Source organism: Salmo trutta, chromosome 3 (assembly GCF_901001165.1).
Source record: "Salmo trutta chromosome 3, fSalTru1.1, whole genome shotgun sequence".
Taxonomy (NCBI): Eukaryota; Metazoa; Chordata; class Actinopteri; order Salmoniformes; family Salmonidae; genus Salmo; species Salmo trutta.
Genome location: NC_042959.1, coordinates 64,261,496 through 64,280,592, shown reverse-complemented (window position 1 = coordinate 64,280,592; position 19,097 = coordinate 64,261,496). Strand labels below are relative to the sequence as shown.

The window sequence follows — 19,097 nt, the reverse complement described above, 5'->3', positions numbered from 1 at the left end:
GATTCCATCCTTCCAATCCAAGATGGCGTAGCAGTCAGACGTCTTTGTCCTTCGTCTTGTCGTGTCCCGTGTGTATATATATATATTTACATCTTTTCTTCGCATATCTTTTTATATATTTTCTAAAAACTCAACCTCCAAAACACTCCTGCAACCCGCCTCACCTATTAAAAAAAAAAAGTATTATTTACCTCAAATCTGAAATCCTCAACAGAAGCTAGCCAGAGGTTAGCCAGAGCTTGGCCAGTTCACTGGCTAACGTTGGAGTTCAGCTAGACACAGTTGGCGGTCATCAGCTGTCCCTTAACTCGAAAAGCTATCGGCAGTTTTGTACAGCGCGACTCAGACCAGAGCATACCGGACCTATTTTCTCTCCATATCCCCGGATTTCTACCGCAGGCTCTGGACATTTACACCTGGATCTTGCAGCTAGCTAGCTGCTACCCGAGTGACTATTGGCTAACGTCGGTCCTGGAGCTAACATCAATTATTCCGGAGCTAGCCAGCTGAAGAGTTCCATCAGCCACTCCTGGGCTACAATCACCTATCCGGACCCGTTTTACTGCCGATGCGGAGCCCCATCGGGCATTCACAACTGGACTACCGACGTTATCTGCCCGAGGGAGTTATCCAACTGGCCCCTCCGTCGCGACGTAACCTGAACGCCTATCTGTGGCCTGCTAATCGTTAGCTGTCTTATCGGCTGCTATCTGAATAGGTCTATCGGACAATTTTCTTGGGCCACTATAACTATAACTATTTTGCCAATTGGACTGGTCCCCCCTACCACACGGAACCCCACTAATCTACAGACGGAAACGCACGAGGTGGCTAAAAATAGACCTCCCTCCATCTTCTGTCAGCTTGCTACCTATGGCCCTGCTAGCTGTCTGAATCTCACGGGACCCTTATGATCACTCGGCTAAGCATGCCTCTCCTTAATGTCAATATGCCTTGTCCATTGCTGTTCTGGTTAGTGTTTATTGGCTTATTTCACTGTAGAGCCTCTAGCCCTGCTCATTATACCTTATCCAACCTTTCAGTTCCACCACCCACACATGCTATGACATCTTCTGGTTTCAATGATGTTTCTAGAGACAATATCTCTCTCATCATCACTCAATGCCTAGGTTTACCTCCACTGTATTCACATCCTACCATACCTTTGTCTGTACATTATACCTTGAAGCTATTTTATCGCCCCCAGAAACCTGCTCCTTTTACTCTCTATTCTGGACGTCATAGACGACCAATTCTCATAGCTTTTAGCCGTACCCTTATTCTACTCCTCCTCTGTTCCTCTGGTAATATTGAGGTGAATCCAGGCCCTGCAGTGCCTATCTCCACTCCTATTCCCCAGGCGCTCTCTTTTGATGACTTCTGTAAACGTAATAGCCTTGGTTTCATGCATGTTAACATTAGAAGCCTTCTCCCTAAGTTTGTTTTATTCACTGCTTTAGCACACTCTGCCAACCCGGATGTCCTAGCCGTGTCTGAATCCTGGCTTAGGAAGTCCACCAAAAACTCAGATCTTCATCCCTAACTGCAACATTTTCAAACAAGATAGAATGGCCAAAGGGGGTGGTGTTGCAATCTACTACAGAGATAGCCTGCAGAGTTCTGTCCTACTATCCAGGTCTGTACCCAAACAATTTGAACTTCTACTTTTAAAAATCCATCTCTCTAACAACAAGTCTCTCACCGTTGCCACCTGCTATAGCCCACCCTCTGCCCCCAGCTGTGCTCTGGACACCATATGTGAACTGATTGCCCCCCATCTATCTTCAGAGCTCGTGCTGCTAGGTGACCTAAACTGGGACATGCTTAACACCCCAGCCATCCTACAATCTAAGCTTGATGCCCTCAATCTCACACAAATTATCAATGAACCTACCAGGTACCACCCCAAAGCCGTAAACACGGGCACCCTCATAGATATCATCCTAACCAACTTGCCCTCTAAATACACCTCTGCTGTTTTCAACCAAGATCTCAGCGATCACTGCCTCATTGCCTGCATCCGTAATGGGTAAGCGGTCAAACGACTTCCACTCATCACTGTCACACGCTCCCTGAAACATTTCAGCGAGCAAGCCTTTCTAATCGACCTGGCCCGGGAATCCTGGAAGGATATTGACCTCATCCCGTCAGTAGTTGATGCCTGGTTATTTTTTTTGAATGCTTTCCTCACCATCTTAAATAAGCATGCCCCATTCAAGAAATTTAGAACCAGGAACAGATATAGCCCTTGGTTCTCTCCAGACCTGACTGCTCTTAACCAACACAAAAACATCCTGTGGCGTTCTGCATTAGCATCGAACAGCCTCCGTGATATGCAACTTTTCAGGGAAGTTAGAAACCAATATACACAGGCAGTTAGAAAAGCCAAGGCTAGCTTTTTCAAACAGAAATTTGCTTCTAGCAACTCCAACTCTAAAAAGTTCTGGGACACTGTAAAGTCCATGGAGAATAAGAACACCTCCTCCCAGCTGCCCACTGCACTGAGGATAGGAAACTCTGTCACCTCCGATAAATCCACTATAATTGAGAATTTCAATAAGCATTTTTCTACGGCTGGCCATGCTTTCCACCTGGCTACCCCTACCGCGGTCAACAGCACTGCAACCCCCACAGCTACTCGCCCAAGCCTTCCCCATTTCTCCTTCTCCCAAATCCAGTCAGCTGATGTTCTGAAAGAGCTGCAAAATCTGGACCCCTACAAATCAGCCGGGCTAGACAATCTTGGTTTCTCAAATGATTGCCACGCCTGGTTCACCAACTACTTCTCTGATAGAGTTCAATGTGTCAAATCAGATGGCCTGTTGTCCGGGCCTCTGGTAGTCTCTATGGGGGTGCCACAGGGTTCAATTCTTTGGCCAACTCTTTTCTCTGTATACATCAATGATGTCGCTCTTGCTGCTGGTGAGTCTCTGATCCATCTCTACGCAGACGACACCATTCTGTATACTTCTGGCCCTTCTTTGGACACTGTGTTAACAACCCTCCAGACGAGCTTCAATGCCATACAACTCTCCTTCCGTGACCTCCAACTGCTCTTAAATACAAGAAAAACTAAATGCATGCTCTTCAACCGATCGCTGCCCGCATCTGCCCGCCCGTCCAGCATCACTACTCTGGACGGTTCTTACTTAGAATATGTGGACAACTACAAATATCTAGGTGTCTGGTTAGACTGTAAGCTCTCCTTCCAGACTCACATCAAACATATCCAATCCAAAGTTAAATCTAGAATTGGCTTCCTATTTCGCAACAAAGCATCCTTCACTCATGCTGCCAAACATACCCTCATAAAACTGACCATCCTACCGATCCTCGACTTCGGCGATGTCATTTACAAAATAGCCTCCAATACCCTACTCAATAAACTGGATGCAGTCTATCACAGTGCCATCCGTTTTGTCACCAAAGCCCCATATACTACCCACCACTGCGACCTGTACGCTCTCGTTGGCTGGCCCTCGCTTCATACTCATCGCCAAACCCACTGGCTCCAGGTCATCTACAAGACCCTGCTAGGTAAAGTCCCCCCTTATCTCAGCTCACTGGTCACTGTAGCAGCACCCACCTGTAGCACGCGCTCCAGCAGGTATATCTCTCTAGTCACCCCCAAAGCCAATTCCTCCTTTGGCCATCTCTCCTTCCAGTTCTCTGCTGCCAATGACAGGAACGAACTACAAAAATCTCTGAAACTGGAAACACTTATCTCCCTCACTAGCTTTAAGCACCAACTGTCAGAGCAGGTCACATATCACTGCACCTGTACATAGCCCATCTATAATTTAGCCCAAACAACTACCGCTTCCCCTACTGTATTTATTTACTTATTTTGCTCCTTTGCACCCCATTATTTCTATTTTTACTTTGCACTTTCTTTCACAACAAATCTACCATTCCAGTGTTTTACTTGCTATATTGTATTTACTTTGCCACCATGGCCTTTTTTGCCTTTACCTCCCTTATCTCACCTCATTTGCTCACATTGTATATAGACTTATTTTTCTACTGTATTATTGACTGTATGTTTGTTTTACTCCATGTGTAACTCTGTGTTGTTGTATGTGTCGAACTGCTTTGCTTTATCTTGGCCAGGTCGCAATTGTAAATGAGAACTTGTTCTCAACTTGCCTACGAGGTTAAATAAAGGTGAAATAAATAAAAATAAAAAATAAATGATTATCAATAAACATAGGACATGTTAACACATACTGAAGCAGGATAAGGAGAGTGTGGTCAACGGGTACTAGATGTAATGCTTGCTATCAATACTGGCCTATCATAGTTAAGACTACAACAGGCATAATCTGTCCCAGGATGGCATTTAGGTGGGCAAGATGTTTACAATAAATATAGAACATCTTACAATTAAATGAATCTAAATAACATAATGACCATGGGCATACTGATTTTAAATAAATAAATACAATATTTACCTAAGCACATATTGGAATTAATCAAATCTATGCTAATCTGTCCTTGATCTGATCTTTCTTACTTTGTGGCACATGGGCCTTCATCACGGTTGTTTGGGTTTGAAATGAAGTTCTGTGGGGACCATTTGGGACAGGGCAGGGAGTTGGTAAAACGCAGACTGGAGATATCTGGAGAAAATAAATATGATCAGTGGTGTGTAGGTAAATACTTTAAACAGAAAATTAAATTATGTATCTGATTCAACCTAATTAAATGTTATCTGATGTTGGCCATTGATAAAAAAGAAAAATCACATCTGGATTTGATGGCTCACCTTGCATGGTGATGAGGAAGAAAATGTTGCCTCCCTTGAGGAATTCTCTATGCTTCAGGTGCGTCAAGTTTAGGAATTTTAAGTAGCCAACTGCAGGGTTTACGTAGAAGGACTCAACACCCCTGTTTTCTAGCATTCCGACTTTACGGGGATTGTTCCAGGAATCATGGTCTGCAAAATGGAGGAATACCTAGCGTCATACACATGCAAGGGAGTGGGGGCTCTCATAATATAGAAGCATTTGCATTCAGTCATATGATTCATAAGCATGGCCATTTATGTTTGCCACTGTCTCGAAAGGGTTTGTTTGTAAATGTGATCAAAGTTAGGCTGGGTATTGCAAATGAGCTGTGCGCTTACTATAATCGATTGTGTTTTGGACACACTCGTATTGAATGTTTAAATTTCTCTTACCGTCCTGAAGTGAGGGTTCAGTGGTAATGCTGATTTGCTTGGACATGCGTTGCTGAATGTGGGGATTCTGGTCCAGCAGTTGAATCGTCACTTGTCGATGGTGGCAAGGCCACTGGAGTTGGTCATCATACTTTCCTGAGACTAAGCGCATATACACTCCAAATGACATTTCACGAAGATAAATGGCAATCTGGTAGGCATAGCCCTCTGGGGAGTAGTATCTGGGGCTGTACAAAACGGTGTTAAAGTCACTGGTGGTTAAAAGATTCTCAAAGTCTCTAATCTGCCAGGTGTGATGGGGGCATTCTGTCTCTGACAGGTTGATGTCATCGATAGAAAACCCACCTGAAGACTGTCCTGCTCCTTTACGCACCTTAAACTCCACCTGAAAGGTTTTGGTGCCATTCAGGGGCACGTGGTAGGGCATCCAGTGAGATCCTGGGGAACCTTCAGAGAGAGACACTAGAGATTAAACAATTATTGCTAGGAGTGAATTTTCCAAGTGGTTGATTCACCTTCTCATCATCCTAACCTGTAATCTGTCCCATGAGGCGGAGAGTTCCTATAGGGTCTCTCTCATCGCGATACTCTCTGATCCAGATGTTGAGCTGGTCTAACTCGTTACCACTGTGGTAGTAGTAGAACTGCAGACACTGGACACGGCACTTCCTGCTGGGAGTAATCTCCCTGCTCTCCAGCCGGGCTGTGTCCCCCTCCTGGCCTGATGCTGTGCTGGCATGCATGAAGAAACCAGTACCTGGGTAAAGTAGGGTAAGCATTTTTAAGAAATGTCTGATATTTGTATCTAATGGTCCTACAGCACAAGTTCAGTTTACTGTCTGTATTAACAGCATTTTCATGAAGGCGTCAACTATTGGTAAAGTGTGAGCTGTACTACAGCGTTAAATCTCACCGTCTGTCTTCCCCAGGTTGGTGAAATCAGAATAGGGCCCCCCAATGACAGTCTTCATTCTTTTCCAGCCACCTACCAAACTCTTGGTGCAGCGACTCATCCCACACAATCTCTGGTTGTCGAAGTTGCAATGTTCCATAAACGAAATAGATTTTTCTACAGGTGGAAAACAGAAAGGAGGAGAAGAATATACATGTTTTTCAACTTGGACATACAGTACAGTAGACCTGCATGGTTTCATGACACACACTTACTGCATCCGTATAGCTTGTTCAGCATCAAGGCATCTTGTGGGCTCATTTCAAGGCGTTGTCCAATAATCTTTTGGTACTCAGGTTGCTTAGTGATGATTGTAGGTCCCTCTCCCTTGCTGAATGATGTCTCACTGTAATGCAGCACCGAGCTGTAGTCATATGGGAAACCCAGGGTGGTCGAATAATTGGGAGAGACTTTCACAAAGTTCCTCTCATGACCTGTAGACAAGGGGTGGATTCATGACACTTAATTACTGCTTTAGTTTACAACCTCAAATTTCCTGAAATTAAAGTCTTGAAAAACAGCCTATTACGCTCATGATAAATAACCATCATTTACTTTCACGTACAACATTTTGCTAACATCATGAAGACATAATGTATATAAAGTGAATTTAATAACAGAAAATGCATAATATGTAGACCTTATTATTAGAATTTATAACTGAAAAACGCTGAAGAAAATGTGAACAAACCACATCTTATGTTTTTCCAAACAATGGTCACATATTCATCCCTGTCATATCTGGACTGTTCATGCCAGATTCCCAGAGCGTGTAGAAACTCATGCTCCACAATGCCAATATGATCACAGTAATTTCCAATGGAAAGAGGCTGTCCATACTTGGAAGATCTCCCTACGTGGGAGGAACACCTACATTAAAAGAAAGCAAGGACACACAAAAATGAACCTGTATCAATATCAAGCAAGCCAGATATCTTCAGTAAAAAGGGGCAAACTACCCATGTTCCCTCAAGTGATCAGGCAGTGAAAAAATTATCTTACCCTCTGTTCTTCTGGGCTGAAATGAAGTGATACTCAGAGCCTCTGGGCTTGAAGTTGACGCATGATTTTAGTCTGAACTGCTCAAAGGCTCGCAGAATGATTCCTTTTGCATTCAAAGCTGAGTTCATATGGAAAAAACATGGTAAAAGTGATGGCAAATTAAGGCCTTTGGGGGAGCGATCCATCACTTATCCAACCTTTATTTATCGGCCTGGTGGGAAAGCCTTCACTCAGTATAGGAACAGATTACATACGCACAACCACTGTTTCTGAGCAGATGCTGGATGCAGAATAATATGTTCAGTAAATGGTCAAAAGAGACTCTGCAATCTTAGCTCCCATGTGGTTTATTGGAGACAGTGTTTTGGCCACTTAGGTTTTCATTAGGTCTCCATTTACAAAGAACAAGCCAACGTTCTGTGTATAGACATATGACATCCCACCTGAGGACATCCCTCAAGTGACAGGTATAATCTACCGTGTGATGTTACTTGGGGATGTCTGTCCATATATGGACTTATAAATGGAGACCTGATGAAGATTTGTACTCACCAAGGGTTTCTTCTAGCACATAGGGGACGGGAAGGTCCCATAGTTTGTCCTTGTTCAAAACGGTATTCCTTGGAACCCTTCGTTTATGTGGAGGCTACATGATTTGATACACCAGAAATAGTAAATGACAGTGAAAGAGTACATCTGAAGCCAGCAGAATATTCATCAAAATTCGTCATCTTTTATATGGTGTACTGACCTCGATTATGTCACCCTCGCGTAAGTCTAAGTCTGGAAGTTTAAATGCTGTAAGTTATTATTCACTATGGAATCAAGGTAAAACAGTCTAAAATAATATTGCAGTACATACTGACAACAACCAACTTTAGTTGCATAACTCAGCTCAACCTACCCATGTTTATTCTGTTGATGTCCAAGTCGAAATCTTCAATATCTTGAAAAATAACAAAATAGACAAGTTTGAAATAGAAAAGTATTAATAATTGTTAGTATCCATTTTGTATTTGAATGTAAATGAAAGGCAACAGTTTTCCAAAAGTGTAAATGTAAAAAATGGTATCAATCCCATATAGGCCAATGCAAAACCTTTGGTATAGACTACTCAAACTCCAGAGGGTATTTATTTCCCTGGTTATTATATTAAATACAATGATGTATGGCTAGAGTATACAAACTCCCTAGTGTATTTATTTCCCTGGTTATTATATTAAATACAATGATGTATGGCTAGAGTATACAAACTCACCTCTGAAAATTGCTTGAGTCTGCGGAGGAAGAACAAAATATGATTTTGTAGCAATTCCGGGTAAATTAATAAATAACTTAACCGTGTAAATATTTCTGATCATGTCTTTGTAATTTGAAAATGTAATACATTTTTTTATCAATATAAAATTGGTATTCAATCTCTTACCCGAGACAGCGTTATGAAGTCCACAACTAGGAAAATATAAATATACATTCTCCTATGGATACGAAACATATGTCCTTGCAATGGTCAAGTTACCTAAAATTCAAAATACTTTACAACAACACAAACACCAAACCAAATGTTGTCATGTGAAAAGAAAGTTGTAAATCATAAGACAAATGTATTCAAATCTTGTATTTCTTCCCTTCTCTATATCTTTATAGTAGTGTATGTCCAGGTATTGCAAAGGATCAAGACTTGAAGTGAAGTGACTCAAAACGTGGAACTTTTACCCTCTCTTTATTAACATAGTTTTTCCTTGCAGACCTGTGAGTTAGCATGGCAAACAACTATTCATCACAAACACAATTATCATACTGTTAAATAACATTTATTTGCACAAGGTAACAAATGGTGCACCTTAAACAAACATGACATCTTCATTGTCAAAGCAAATCATCTAGGTGTATGATGTATGGAGGTAAGAAAGAGGTGTGGGAATCAATGGCCAGGTAATAACTGTAGTAATTATAATGGCTTGAATTACTGAATAACAATGAGTAATTGCACTTAAGAACCATGGCTTGACTGTGGACAACACCCTGTCGTTCTCTGAAAACATCAAAGCAGTGACTCGCTCCTGCAGGTTCATGCTCTACAACATCTGTAGAGTACGACCCTACCTCAGACAGGAAGCGGTGCAGGTCCTAATCCAGGAACTTGTCATCTCCCATCTGGACTACTGCAACTCTCTGTTGTCTGGGCTCCCCGCTTGTGTCATCACACCCCTGCAACTGGTCCAGAATGCTGCAGCGCGCCTGGTGTTCAGCCTTCCCAAGTTCTCCCATGTCACCCCGCTCCTCCGCACACTCCACTGGCTTCCAGTCGAAGCTCGCATCCACTACAAGACATGGTACTTGCCTATGGAGCGGCAAGAGGAACTGTCCCGACCTACCTTCAGGCTATGCTTAAACCCTACACCCCAACCTGAGCACTTTGTTCTGCCACTTCTGGTCTCTTGGTCCTCCCACCCCTACAGGAGGGCAGCTCCCACTCAGCCCAGTCCAAGATTTTCTCTGTCCTGGCACCCCAATGGTGGAAACAGCTTCCCCCTGAAGCTAGGGTAGCAGAGTCCCTGCCCATCTTCTGAAAACATCTGAAACCCTATCTCTTCAAAGTGTATGTTAAACAGTCAAATTGAGGCTGTTCTGAAGACAAAAGGGGATGCAACTCAATATTAAGAAGATGTTCCTAATGTTTTGTATACTCGGTGTACGTACAGTGCTTTCGGGAAGTATTCAGACCCCTTGACTTTTTTCACATTTTGTTACGTTACAGCCTCATTCTAAAATTGATTAAATAAAACATATCCTCATCAATATACCCTATAATGACAAAACGAAAAAAGGTTTTTAGAAACAGAAATACATAAATATTCAGAACTTTTGCTATGAGACTCGAAATTGAGCTGTTGAGATGTTTCTACATCTTGATTGGAGTCCACCTGTTGTAAATTCAATTGATTGGACTTGATTTGGAAAGGCACACACCTGTCATAAGGTCCCACAGTTGACAGTTCATGTCAGAGCAAAAACCCGGCCATGAGGTCGAAGGAATTGTCTGTAGAGCTCTGAGACAGGATTGTGTTGAGGCACAAATCTGGGGAGGGGTGCAAAAACATTTCTGCAGCATTGAAGGTCCCCAAGAATACAGTGGCCTCCATCATTCTGTTTTATTTGTTATTTTAGTTCCCACCCCACCCTCCTAGGCAAGTCAGTTAAGAACAAGTTCTTATTCTCTGGACCTACTCACTGCCACAGTCATACTCTGGACCTAGTTTTGTTCCATGGAATAAATGTTGTGGATCTTAATGTTTTTCCTCATAATCCTGGATTATCGGACCACCATTTTATTGCGTTTACAATTGCAACAAATAATCTGCTCAGACCCCAACCAAGGAGCATTAAAAGTCGTGCTATAAATTCTCAGAAAACCCAAAGATTCCTTGATGCCCTTCCAGACTCCCTCTGCCTACCCAAGGATGTCAGAGGACAAAAATCAGTTAACCACCTAACCGAGGAACTCAATTTAACCTTGCGCAATACCCTAGATGCAGTTGCACCCCTAAAAATTAAAAACATCTGTCATAAGAAACTAGCTCCCTGGTATACAGAAAATACACGAGCTCTGAAGCAAGCTTCCAGAAAATTGGAACGGAAATGGCGCCACACCAAACTGGAAGTCTTCCGACTAGCTTGGAAAGACAGTACCGTGCAGTATCGAAGAGCCCTCACTGCTGCTCGATCATCCTATTTTTCCAACTTAATTGAGGAAAATAAGAACAATCCAAAATTAATTTTTGATACTGTCGCAAAGCTAACTAAAAAGCAGCATTCGCAAATGGAGGATGGCTTTCACTTCAGCAGTAATAAATTTATGAACTTCTTTGAGGAAAAGATCATGATCATTAGAAAGCAAATTACGGACTCCTCTTTAAATCTGGGTATTCCTCCAAAGCTCCATTGTCCTGAGTCTGCACAACTCTGCCAGGACCTAGGATCAAGGGAGATACTAAAGTGTTTTAGTACAATATCTCTTGACACAATGATGAAAATAATCATGGCCTCCAAACCCTCAAGCTGCATACTGGACCCTATTCCAACTAAACTACTGAAAGAGCTGCTTCCTGTGCTTGGCCCTCCTATGTTGAACATAAAAAACGGCTCTCTATCCACCGGATGTGTACCAAGCTCACTAAAAGTGGCAGTAATAAAGCCGAATCTTGACCCAGAAATTATAAAAAAACTATCGGCCTATATCGAATCTTCCATTCCTCTCAAAAATTTTAGAAAAAGCTGTTGCACAGCATCTCACTGCCTTCCTGAAGACAAACAATGTATACGAAACGCTTCAGTCTGGTTTTAGACCCCATCATAGCACTGAGACTGCACTTGTGAAGGTGGTAAAGGACCTTTTAATGACGTCAGACCGAGGCTCTGCATCTGTCCTCATGCTCCTAGATCTTAGTGCCGCTTTTGATACCATCGATCACCACATTCTTTTGGAGAGATTGGAAACCCAAATTGGTCTACATGGACAAGTTCTGGCCTGGTTTAGATCTTATCTGTCAGAAAGATATCAGTTTGTCTCTGTGAATGGTTCGTCCTCTGACAAATCAATTGTAAATTTCGGTGTTCCTCAAGGTTCCGTTTTAGGACCACTATTGTTTTCACTATATATTTGACCTCTTGGGGATGTCATTCGAAAACATAATGTTAAATTTCACTGCTATGCGGACGACACACAGCTGTACATTTCAATGAAACATGGTGAAGCCCCAAAATTGCCCTCGCTAGAAGCCTGTGTTTCAGACATAAGGAAGTGGATGGCTGCAAACGTTCTACTTTTAAACTCGGACAAAACAGAGATGCTTGTTCTAGGTCCCAAGAAACAAAGAGATCTTCTGTTGAATCTGACAATTAATCTGGATGGTTGTACAGTCGTCTCAAATAAAACTGTGAAGGACCTCGGCGTTACTCTGGACCCTGATCTCTCTTTTGAAGAACATATCAAGACTGTTTCAAGGACAGCTTTTTTCCATCTACGTAACATTGCAAAAATCTGAAACTTTCTGTCCAAAAATGACGCAGCAAAATTAATCCATGCTTTTGTTACTTCTAGGCTGGACTACTGCAATGCTCTACTTTCCGGCTACCTGGATAAAGCACTAAACAAACTTCAGTTAGTGCTAAATACGGCTGCTAGAATCCTGACTAGAACCAAAAAATGTGATCATATTACTCCAGTGCTAGCCTCCCTACACTGGCTTCCTGTTAAGGCAAGGGCTGATTTCAAGGTTTTACTGCTAACCTACAAAGCATTACATGGGCTTGCTCCTACCTATCTTTCCGATTTGGTCCTGCCGTACATACCTACACGTACGCTACGGTCACAAGACGCAGGCCTCCTAATTGTCCCTAGAATTTCTAAGCAAACGGCTGGAGGTAGGGCTTTCTCCTATAGAGCTCCATTTTTATGGAATGGTCTGCCTACCCATGTGAGAGACGCAGACTCAGTCTCAACCTTTAAGTCTTTACTGAAGACTTATCTCTTCAGTAGGTCCTATGATTAAGTATAGTCTGGCCCAGGAGTGTGAAGGTGAACGGAAAGGCTAGAGCAACGAACCGCCCTTGCTGTCTCTGCCTTGCCGGTTCCCCTCTTTCCACTGGGATTCTCTGCCTCTAACCCTATTACAGGGGCCGAGTCACTGACTTACTGGTGTTCTTCCATGCCCTCCATGGAAGGGGTGCGTCACTTGAGTGTGTTGAGTCACTGACGTGGTCTTCCTGTCTGGGTTGGCGCCCCCCCCTTGGGTTGTGCCATGGCGGAGATCTTTGTGGGCTATACTCGGCCTTGGTGGTGGTTGGTGGTTGTAGACATCCCTCTAGTGGTGTGGGGGCTGTGCTTTGGCAAAGTGGGTGGGGTTATATCCTACCTGTTTGGCCCTGTCCGGGGGTATCATCGGATGGGGCCACAGTGTCTTCTGATCCCTCCTGTCTCAGCCTCCAGTATTTATGCTGCAGTAGTGTATGTGTCGGGGGGCTAGGGTCAGTCTGTTACATCTGGAGTATTCTCTTGTCTTATCCGGTGTCCTGTGTGAATTCAACTGTTCTGCCTGCGGCTACGGATCCCTGACCTGTTCACCGGACGTGCTTGTTGCACCCTCGACAACTACTATGATTATTATTATTTGACCATGCTGGTCATTTATGAACATTTTAACATCTTGACCATGTTCTGTTATAATATCCACCCGGCACAGCCAGAAGAGGACTGGCCACCCCTCATAGCCTGGTTCCTCTCTAGGTTTCTTCCTAGGTTTTTGGCCTTTCTAGGGAGTTTTTCCTAGGGAGTTTTTCCTAGGGAGTTTTTCCTAGCCACCATGCTTCTTTCACATGCATTGCTTGCTGTTTGGGGTTTTAGGCTGGGTTTCTGTACAGCACTTTGAGATTTCAGCTGATGTACGAAGGGCTATATAAATACATTTGATTTGATTTGATTCATGATGACTGCCAAACCCGGACGACGCTGGGCCAATTGTGCGCCGCCCTATGGGACTCCAGCCTGGAATCGAATCAGGGACTGTAGTGATGCTTCTTGCACTGAGATGCAGTGGCTTAGACCGCTGCACCACTCGGGAGCCCGTTCTTAAATGAAGCTTGGAACCCCCGAGACCCTTCCTAGAGCTGGCCACTGGGCCAAACTGAGCAATCGGGGGAGAAGGGCCTAGGTCAGGGAGGTGACCAAGAACCCAATGGTCACTTTGACAGAGCTCCAGAATTACTCTGTGGAGATGGGAGAACCGTCCAGAAGGACAACAATCTCTGCTGCACTTCACCAATCAGGCTTTTATGGTAGAGCGGCCAGATGGAAGCCACTCCTCAGTAAAAGACACATGACAGCCCGCTTGGAGTTTGCCAAAAGGCACCTAAAGACTATCAAGACCATGAGAAACAAGATTCTCTGGTCTGATGAAACCAAGATTGAACTCTTTGGCCTGAATGCCAAGTGTGATGCCTGGAAGAAACCTGGCATCATCCCTACGGTGAAGCATGGTGGTGCAGCATCATGCTGTGGGCATGTTTTTCAGCGGCAGGGACTGGGAGACCAGTCCCTAACCATGAACTGCGAGAGATGAACGGCGAGAGATCCTTGATGATGATCTGCTCCAGGGCACTCAGGACTTCAAATTGGGGTGAACGTTCACTTTCAAACAGGACAACGACCCTAAGCACACAGCCAAGAAGCCCCGAAGCCAGTTCTGCGTTAAGTCTCTGAATGTCCTTGGGTGGGCCAGCCAGAACCTGGAGAGACAGAGCTTGAGAGGATCTGCAGAGAAGAATGGGAGAAACTCTCCAAATACAGGTGGCCAAGCTTGTCGCGTCATACCCAAGAAGACTTGAGGCTGTAATCGCTGCCAAAGGTGCTTCAACAAAGTACTGAGTAAAGGGTCTGAATACTAATGTGAATATGATATTTCCATTTTTTTCAACAACAAAAGAATATGCTAAAATGTGTAAAAACATGTTTTTATATTGTCATTATGGGGTATTGTGGATAGATTGAGGTGGAAAAAACAATTCAATCAATTTTAGGATAAGGCTGTAACATAACAAAATGTGGGAAAAAATCAAGGGGTCTGAATATTGTCCAAAGGCACTGTATAATTGTTTTGACTTTTCGTGAACTAACACTCACTTCACTTGTTCCCCCTTACTAGCTGTGCTTTGCTGATGGCTACTTTATTGAGGGAAAATGTACTTACTATAGCTGTGATATGAATGCACTAACTGTAAGTCGCTCTGGATAAGAGCTCTGGATAAGAGTACATTTGGATTGTACATTTGGATTGTCAAGGACAATCCAAATACGTATTATGACACCATTTGTATGATGCAAAAAGTACACGTTAGTTAAGTATTTACATGTAATATACAAAAGTTAACATTTTGTTGTAAATTGTAAATAGTTACTACATTTGTCACATGTAAAACATACAAATCACCCGATTCCTAGTTTTTGCAATCCCATAGGCAGACTTATTATTTTACTTACTATATTGTAATCATTGGTTAAAACGTATTGAATATTTTTTATAATTCCATTACATCATTTGTTTAATAAATCAGTATGACAAAGTTTGGTCCTGACTATAATGCTTACCATCAAAATAACCATACCGTTTTAAAGTAAATCTACAATTGGATTATCTCATAAGTACATTTCTTTAGCTAAACTATTGTAATTTCCATCAGGATGACATTAGGGTTGGTAATATACAAGGCACAAACATTTACCATACATTAATATAATCTCTCTGGTAAATCATTGTAGGTCATCGGGCTTTATAGACTGTTGTTAGCTATATGTTTAGGTTCTAATGTCGTTCAGTGAATCAACCACAACATAAGAGCCATGACGATGATCGCTGGGGTAGACACCAGTCCAGAGGAGAAGTCAAAGAGGCTGGAAGAAAAAGGACAGAAATATCAACCTTCCACTAAATTAATGAGTCATTATAGATGCTTTTAAAGGAGAAATCTGCATTTCAAACAATAACAAAGCAGATACCCGACACTGGTTTTGGTAAAATGCTCAGGGATGAGGCTGGAGAAATGTAGCCACTCTCAAATTCATAGGCAGAGCTATGGATGCAAAGACTGACCATACATGATATCAAAATTATAGTTTAACCATGCTTTGAAGCTATACGGTGTTTGATTACAATTACATTGTATTAAAGCAAACTTATATTCTGGTTTCTGGTGGGATACGACAGTTGAACAAAGCTCATGAGGCATTTATGTTATATTGTTAAAGACGTCCTCCAGCCATTTCTGAACATTTACTGTTAAAGTGATATCCCATGTATAAATACAGTAAAGTACACACACTTAAGGGTAAAACATTTTTTTTTAGCAATTGCAAACTTCAAGGGGTAGGGCATTCAAGGAGTTGGTCTGATGGGAATCCGTGATGTCATCAGCCTCCTTGCTTGAGGGACAATGGAAGAGTAATAGAGAACAAAAGAGGAAAGGCGATTTACCTGGACCACCTATTAAGGGGCAATCAGCACTTGCTACATACATTTTTGCACTTATAAATTAATGATATGGACCCATTGATTCCTGAAGAATATAACTTAAATTCCTCACGAGCTTAGTTCAACTGTCGTACCTCATCAGAACCCAAAATATATACTCCAATGTTTGCAAATAAAGCAAATATTAAATAGCCTCAACATGGTTAAAACTATTATTTTGACATCATGGATGGTCAGTCCTTGCAGTCATAGCTCTGTCTATGAATTTGAGAATGGTCACTTTTCTCCAGCCCCATCCCTCAGCTTTTTACCAAAACAGAAGTGGGGAAAACGCTTTATTGTTTCAACTGCTGATTGCCGCTTTAATAAATGGTTTATAAAGGTGATATAAGTTGATAAAATTCTACAAGTACATGTTCTGATTTCCCTCTGTGGTTGACATGTTAGTAGCAGAAGTAGGGGCAGTCTCTGTAAAAATAACAAATAAATAATATATTAAGCAAAAATATATATGTCGTAAATAAAACACCAGACAATTTGTATATAGTCAGTCAGTATACATACCATTTTGAAACGTGGTACTGTTATCCACAGACACTGGATCAGTATCTGTCAGAAATAAAAATCTATATATGAGATGAACCCATGAATTATCAATGACATCAGGGGGAAATTAGGTTCTGGCCTATTGTATATGATTCTGAATCTGATCAGCAGCATCAACTTGATCATAGCAGGCCATGAGGAATTAGTCAAGCGACATGGTTTGGTGAGTTTTGAGCCTGTAAAACATAAGATGTACCGAACTTGCCATTGGAGAGAGAATAATTGTTTTCAGGGATGAGAGTTGGCCAGACTTCTAACAATAAAAACACATAACTGACAGTCTGCCAGCACCTAATGAATCAATGTTTAACTCCTTATATAATGTGTCAAATTAAAATGTTACGTTTTCATGTTTGATTGAAATGAGCCCTAACGATTGTAACATGGAGGCTTACCCCATAAAGGACCCAGCTTGGTGTGGTCTGAGTTTGGCCCCTCTTGGACACTGCCCACTCTCTCCCAGCTGGCATTGCCACTGGCAGAGAGGGTCATACCACACTCCTGGATGTCCTCAAAGCTGCATGTCTCTAGGAATGTGACCGCAGATGCTGCATAATTGGAACATAAAGATACAAGGGAAGTATTTGCATGGTAGAGAAGTAGTGATGCTGGGCAAACACATGGATTACTCATAGTGCTTAAGGCGCTAGCTAAAGGCACATCCTGCACTGTTGTTTAACCTCCGAATATCATTGGACTATGCACACTATGCACTGTTCTGAAAACCCATTAGCTTCAAATACATTTACTTTGAATGAAACACTGACCTATGACGTAACACCTTGTAAACTGCTTTATGACATTCCCATCAATGACCAATACAATACAAAAGCTATTGACATGCTGCTAATGAAACACATAAGTCCATGGTTTTGTCTCATTCTTTCACTGAGCAAAGTTCTATAGCTTACTTACTGCAGTTATGCAGCGTGTTTAGTTTTAACACGTCATTGGAGCTCATGTCCAGCCGTTGGCCTATTACATCCTGGTACTCTGGTTGCTTAGTGATGATGGTGGATCCGTTGCCATTGGTGAAGTCTTCGTTTCCGTAGTGCATCGCCGAGGTCTAGTCAAACGGGATACCTAGGGTGCTGGTTTGACTTACGCTGCATTTTTAAAAATTGTGCTCCTTTCCTGAATACAAAAATAATAAGTAGAATTATTCCTTTATTTGACATGGTACTTGTATTGCTGTGTCGATTGTATTTCAACACTTCCAATCAAATGAAATTGTATTGGTCGCATACACTTGGTTAGCAGATGTTATTGTGAGTGTAGCGAAATGCTTGTGCTTCTAGTTCCGACAGTGCAGCAATATCTAACATGTAATCTAACAATTCCACAAAAACTACCTAATACACACAAATCTAAGTGAAGGAATGGAATAAAAATATTTACATATAAATATTTGGATGAGCAATGACAAAATGGCATAGGCAAGATGCAATAGAAAGTATAAAATACAGTTGAAGTCGGAAGTTTACATACACCTTAGCCAAATACATTTAAACTCAGTTTAATCACAATTCCTGACATTTAATCCTAGTAAAAATTCCCTGTCTTAGGTCAGTTAGGATCACCACTTTATTTTAAGAATGTGAAATGTCAGAATAATAGTAGAGAGAATGATTTATTTCGGCTTTTATTTCTTTCATCACAGTCCCAGTGGGTCAGAAGTTTACATACACTCAATTAGTATTTGTTAGCACTGCCTTTAAATTTTAACTTGTTTAACTTGGGTCAAACGTTTCGGGTAGCCTTCCACAAGCTTCCCACAATAAGTTGGGTGAAGTTTGAACCATTACTCCTGACAGAGCTGGTGTAACTGAGTCAGGTTTGTAGGCCTCCTTGCTCGCACACACTTTTTCAGTTCTGCCCACACATTTTCTATAGGATTGAGGTCAGGGCTTTGTGATGGCCACTCCAATACCTTCACTTTGTTGTCCTTAAGCCATTTTGCAACAACTTCGGAAGTATGCTTGGGGTTGTTGTCCATTTGGAAGACCCGTTTGCGACCAAGCTTTAACTTCCTGACTGATGTCTTGAGATGTTGCTTCAATATATCCACATAATTTTCCTTCCTCATGATAGCATTTATTTTGTGAAGTGCACCAGTCCCTCCTGCAGCAAAGCACCCCCACAACATGATGCTGCCATCCACTGTTTGGATGTGATCTTCGGCTTGCAGCCTCCCCCTTTTTCCTCCAAACATAACGATGGTCATTATGGCCAAACAGTTCAATTTTTGTTTCATCAGACCAGAGGACATTTCTCCAAAAAGTACCATCTTTGTCCCCATGTGCAGTTGCAAACCGTAGTCTGGCTTTTTTAT

The 19,097-nt window shown here is 42.2% G+C and overlaps 2 protein-coding genes across 2 annotated transcripts; both read right to left on the bottom strand.

The window, feature by feature from the left end:
- Nucleotides 1-125: 125 nt before the first annotated feature.
- LOC115183265 (meprin A subunit beta-like) lies at nucleotides 126-9,165 on the bottom strand. Its single transcript, XM_029744608.1, has 14 exons — nucleotides 8,560-9,165; nucleotides 8,392-8,410; nucleotides 8,038-8,079; nucleotides 7,885-7,916; nucleotides 7,686-7,779; nucleotides 7,134-7,251; nucleotides 6,823-7,001; nucleotides 6,347-6,565; nucleotides 6,093-6,248; nucleotides 5,712-5,936; nucleotides 5,180-5,626; nucleotides 4,766-4,936; nucleotides 4,514-4,619; nucleotides 126-164 (listed from the first exon to the last, which is right to left on the bottom strand). Exons 1-14 carry the CDS (start codon nucleotides 8,626-8,628, stop codon nucleotides 161-163), a joined length of 1,881 nt encoding a protein of 626 aa, XP_029600468.1. The 5' UTR covers nucleotides 8,629-9,165; the 3' UTR covers nucleotides 126-160.
- Nucleotides 9,166-16,562: 7,397 nt separating this feature from the next.
- On the bottom strand, nucleotides 16,563-17,965 carry LOC115165761 (meprin A subunit beta-like). Its single transcript, XM_029719115.1, has 4 exons — nucleotides 17,681-17,965; nucleotides 17,161-17,313; nucleotides 16,724-16,768; nucleotides 16,563-16,627 (listed from the first exon to the last, which is right to left on the bottom strand). Exons 1-4 carry the CDS (start codon nucleotides 17,820-17,822, stop codon nucleotides 16,563-16,565), a joined length of 405 nt encoding a protein of 134 aa, XP_029574975.1. The 5' UTR covers nucleotides 17,823-17,965.
- Nucleotides 17,966-19,097: the final 1,132 nt, after the last annotated feature.

Coding starts and splice junctions, on each gene's coding strand:
- LOC115183265 (XM_029744608.1), bottom strand. CDS start 8,628: ATGTTTCGTATCCATAGGAGAATGTATATTTATATTTTCCTAGTTGTG. Junction 7,917..8,037: donor CATCAACAGAATAAACATGG/GTAGGTTGAGCT, acceptor TTAAACTTCCAG/ACTTAGACTTACGCGAGGGT. Junction 7,780..7,884: donor GCGAGGGTGACATAATCGAG/GTCAGTACACCA, acceptor CAAATCATGTAG/CCTCCACATAAACGAAGGGT.
- LOC115165761 (XM_029719115.1), bottom strand. CDS start 17,822: ATGCACTACGGAAACGAAGACTTCACCAATGGCAACGGATCCACCATC. Junction 17,314..17,680: donor AAACACGCTGCATAACTGCA/GTAAGTAAGCTA, acceptor CCAATTATGCAG/CATCTGCGGTCACATTCCTA. Junction 16,628..16,723: donor CAGTACCACGTTTCAAAATG/GTATGTATACTG, acceptor TTATTTTTACAG/AGACTGCCCCTACTTCTGCT.